Raw genomic sequence first — 4,244 nt, forward strand, 5'->3', positions numbered from 1 at the left:
AATATAATATAAAAATATAATATAACTTTTATATTTATTCATTAAAAACGTATTTATTTCGTATAAAAATATTTTTCAAATAATCAAAGTAATAAAAAAATATCCGAAATGAAATAAGGCACAAGTCCGACCCGCTGGTTTTACGGATTAGGTTAAATGATCAATAAGTTATCAAATTATTTATCTACCTAAATCCGTTCGTGTCACGTTGGGGCACATGTTCCAACTGCTCCAATCATCATTTTACCTATGATCTAAGTGCTCTCTTGTTGGATCCGACGTGCATTGAATGACGCTTTGCAACCAATCAGAAAACAGGATTTTGCTTCGTATCATCAAAATAAAATTCTGCTTTCTGATTGGTTGCAGAACGTCATTGCATGCACGTCGGATCCAATGTGAATCCAGCATCTGAGTTAATTTAGAATATGTGGTGTGAACAAACCTCTAGTGAAGGAATAACGATAGCGATAGAAATAACATGATTTTAACCTCAAAAACTGTATATTCCAGTGTATCTAATTTTTGATAGATCAAAATCGTGTTATTCGCATTGTCTGGGATTTTACTGCTAATTGTCAATACAGGTTGTATTCTAAAGTTCACTGTCAGCGCTGAATATTTACATCACATATACTATGACTGCGGCTGATTTGGACGCTCACGCACTTTAAGCGCTTGTAATCATCATTCTTTATCATTCATTAAGTCGGTTCTACATTAGTTGCAAGATGATCGCAAGTTTGTTGCGATAGCCAATCTGAAGCTTGCATTTTGAAATCAACGCTTCATATTGGCTGTCGCAACAAACTTGCGATCTGATATCAATCATGGAATTCCTAGGATGGAAATAAAAAGTGACAATTTTTAAAATTATTTAAATAATTTTTAAAATTAATTAATTAATTTTTGAAATTAATGGAGAAATTTCATTTTCCACTTTCTATCCTAGATAAAGTTTCATGATTGATACCCAGCTTGCAACTAATGTAGAACCGGTTTTAGACATAAAATAAGAATAAAAGTACTAAAAAGTACTGAAAGCGTTTAAATCGATCGCAGCCTATACATTTTCAGCACTGGCAGAATTTTGGAACATGGCTACAGTACAGATTATGGCTGCAGTCACTTTGCTGTTCATAGCACTTGTGAATATCAACTGTCCTTGTTTATTTATATCAAATAACAAGGCTCATACAGTACTTCAAGCGTTGTGAACATCAAAGCGAACAGCCTATGAATATAATTCAGTGCTGAAAATGATGTATAGTACGTGACATAAACTGTAGATTGTCAGTGCTGCAATGAATTTTGGAACACAACCATAGTCTACGTAACGGGAACTATAGATTTTCAATACTGGCAGTTAATTGGCAGTAATATACGAACATGGCTCTAGTTTGGAATTTCGGAGTTGTCGCGATCAGTCGCAACACAACAAGTACAGTGAAGTATGGTGTTCGGATGTTTTTCACGGGGCTTCATTTAGAAAGGATTGCTTGGAAATTCATTAAGAGTATCTTGCGCGCACGTAAATTATCCGATGCGCGTTAATTCGTGGCTGTACATCAATCCAATCGATTCGCTGGCCTTTTCACTGGAAAGAGAAACTGAGAGAAACCGACGACGCGGGCACATTGCATTGATTTGCCTGACTCACCGTAAAAGCGCGCAAATCCGAGTGAGAGGCCGTCGATAAATTTAGGTAATACGAAATGTCATGGGCAAATGATTTTGGACGGAATAGAAATCTCTGCTTCGATCAGGAATGATTATCGACGTACACGATTATCAACGTGCACCATGTCGAGAAATAACCTTAATGAGAACGTTGTTTTAACAATCCAAATCATCACGTAACGAAAAGATTCAATTACGTTCCTATATCAAGGTCAATTTTTTTGGTTTGTCTGAATACACTTGTCAACAATATTGACATTGTTTATGATATTATTCCATTGTGTTTCAAAACTTTATTTTTCGTACACGACTTGGTTATGCTTTTAAGTAAAAGATCTTTTATATTTCTTACTGGTCATAATCTGTAATGCCGAGTCTACAATGAGTCAGAAGTTCTAAGTCTTATTGATGAAGTTAGCCAATAGCCAACTTGTATATAATTAACGCTGATTGACCAACTTCACTGATTAAGTCTGACTTCTGACTAAAGATTCAGGCTGTGATCAAAGTTTCGCTACAAATGCTTTGAAGCATTTGAGGGACCAATTAGAAGAAAGAATTTTACAAACTGACCAATTAAAAAACGTTTGCAGCTTTGTGTTAATCGTACCTTCATTGTAGACTCGGTATAAGAATTAACCAGGCAACTGTTCCTTTCTCGACTGTATTTGATCAGAGAAAGTTTAATTAAAAGGAGAAAAAGTTGTATAAATTTAAGAAACCTTGTGTAACATAACTAATTAATATCTATAGATTTAAAGCACTTATGTGCATCTAATCTGGAAGAATCATTCTGAAAGAAAAGAAAGTCATTTCTTTCTTTGAATATAGATATAAAAATAATACTAAAATATCGAGTAAGCAAAATACATAATAGACATTTATGTATAATTATTAAAATAATATAACATATATAACCAGATTAAGTTAACATTTACTTGCAATACGTTTATTGTTTTTATATTCTGTAATTAAAATGTTATTATATTATCTTTGATGACTAATAGTATGTTTGTACAATGATAATTTTTGAGAACAATATATCTTTACATCTTTGATAAAAAAAGCATTATTCTGTAACTTACTTGTTACATGAAATCTTAATTTAGAATAGAGTATAAGTTTAACCTTATTACATATACTCTTATATATGAATTTATACAGTTTGGTTTATTCAGAGAACACTTTTTTGTCAATAATCATTTTACAATTCTGTGTTTTAGACTAGAGAGATGTATCAAAGAAGATAACATAAATCTAGAAGACAGGATCATGGCAAACAGAAGGGACAAGCCTACTGGCTTTGTGAGTTAAATCCTAATGCATATCTATATAAAGAAAATTTATTAATAAAAATATATGAGAAAGGGAAATGTATAATGCTACTGCATTATTTTATTAATAAATTTTTTAAATATACATTATTTAAAATAATATAATGTAGGGCTATAAATCGTGTTGGATGCAAAAAATATCCCAAATAGCAAAATGCTAGTAGTACACTGGCAATATATCAGCAAACTTGATCATGATGATGCAGTAGATTTTAATCTGCTGTTTCGTCATTAAGCTTAGTTTCTAGCAGCATGATTTATCAATATAAAACTAATAGCGATGCAACAAAGAGCATTGTATCACATCATGGCAGCAAATATGTAGCAAATATTGGACAAAATTTGCTATATTCTGCTGTCAGTATCAAATACTGACAACAGAAAGATAGTAGAAGGCATGATCTGATCACATTATGATAGTGAAAACGCGGCAAGGCTACAGCTCAACTTATCATATCAAATAGTAACAGCAAAAAACACAATAAAAATCGAGCATAGCCTTTCTGTTACAACGTAATTACAAAAATGTGACAGGTATAGGTGCCTTTCAACAAGAGACACATATGACATGGTGTGACATAGTGCATCATTTTACTCTTGTTCGCCAATATTAAAATGTCTTATAAGTTAACGGAACAAAGTAACTAGAATCAATTAATTATTTTTATTTGTTGCTAGAAAGTTGTCAAAAAAAACTTTGTTGCTCTTCCGGTTTTTTTTAAAATGATGTTCCGCTAAAGGAAGATTAAGTTAGTAGATATTTTGACAACAAATTAGCAACAAATTTCTACGTTATTTTTACGTAGATCGGCTTTGTTTTATATAGCAGAACTGTGTGCGTGTGCGTGTGCGTGTGCGTGTGCGTGCGCGCGCGCGCGCGCGTGTGTGTGTATGTGTGTGTGTGTGTGTGTGTGATTCTATATAAATAAAGCTGATTTACGTAAAAATAACGTAGGAATTTGTTGCTAATTTATTTGAAATATCCTAGTTTTGGATATATTACTTACAAAATAAGTGTATGGTAAATAACAACGATAAATCTCAACACACAGAATAAGAATAAAACATTTATTGCTCGCTTAATCTGGGATTAGATGCGTCTCGAAACTAACGTTAATAGGCGCATCCTGATCATTTTAACCGAAATATATTTTTGCACATATATGTGATAACTGGAATATATATATGATTATAATTATAAGTAATAATTATAAGTAATAATTAATAAAA

At 32.3% G+C, this 4,244-nt stretch overlaps 1 protein-coding gene across 1 annotated transcript in view; it reads left to right on the forward strand.

Moving 5' to 3' along the window:
- Nucleotides 1-1,415: 1,415 nt before the first annotated feature.
- Nucleotides 1,416-4,244, forward strand: part of LOC108693480 (protein diaphanous) — a 114,710-nt gene continuing 111,881 nt past the window's right edge. The window contains exons 1-2 of the mRNA XM_018202462.1: nucleotides 1,416-1,705; nucleotides 2,904-2,985. Of these exons, the coding sequence (XP_018057951.1) occupies nucleotides 2,953-2,985 (33 nt within the window). The 5' untranslated portion in view covers nucleotides 1,416-1,705; nucleotides 2,904-2,952. The remainder of the gene's footprint in view (nucleotides 1,706-2,903; nucleotides 2,986-4,244) is intronic.

This window comes from Atta colombica, unplaced genomic scaffold, assembly GCF_001594045.1.
Source record: "Atta colombica isolate Treedump-2 unplaced genomic scaffold, Acol1.0 scaffold9, whole genome shotgun sequence".
Classification (NCBI taxonomy): Eukaryota; Metazoa; Arthropoda; class Insecta; order Hymenoptera; family Formicidae; genus Atta; species Atta colombica.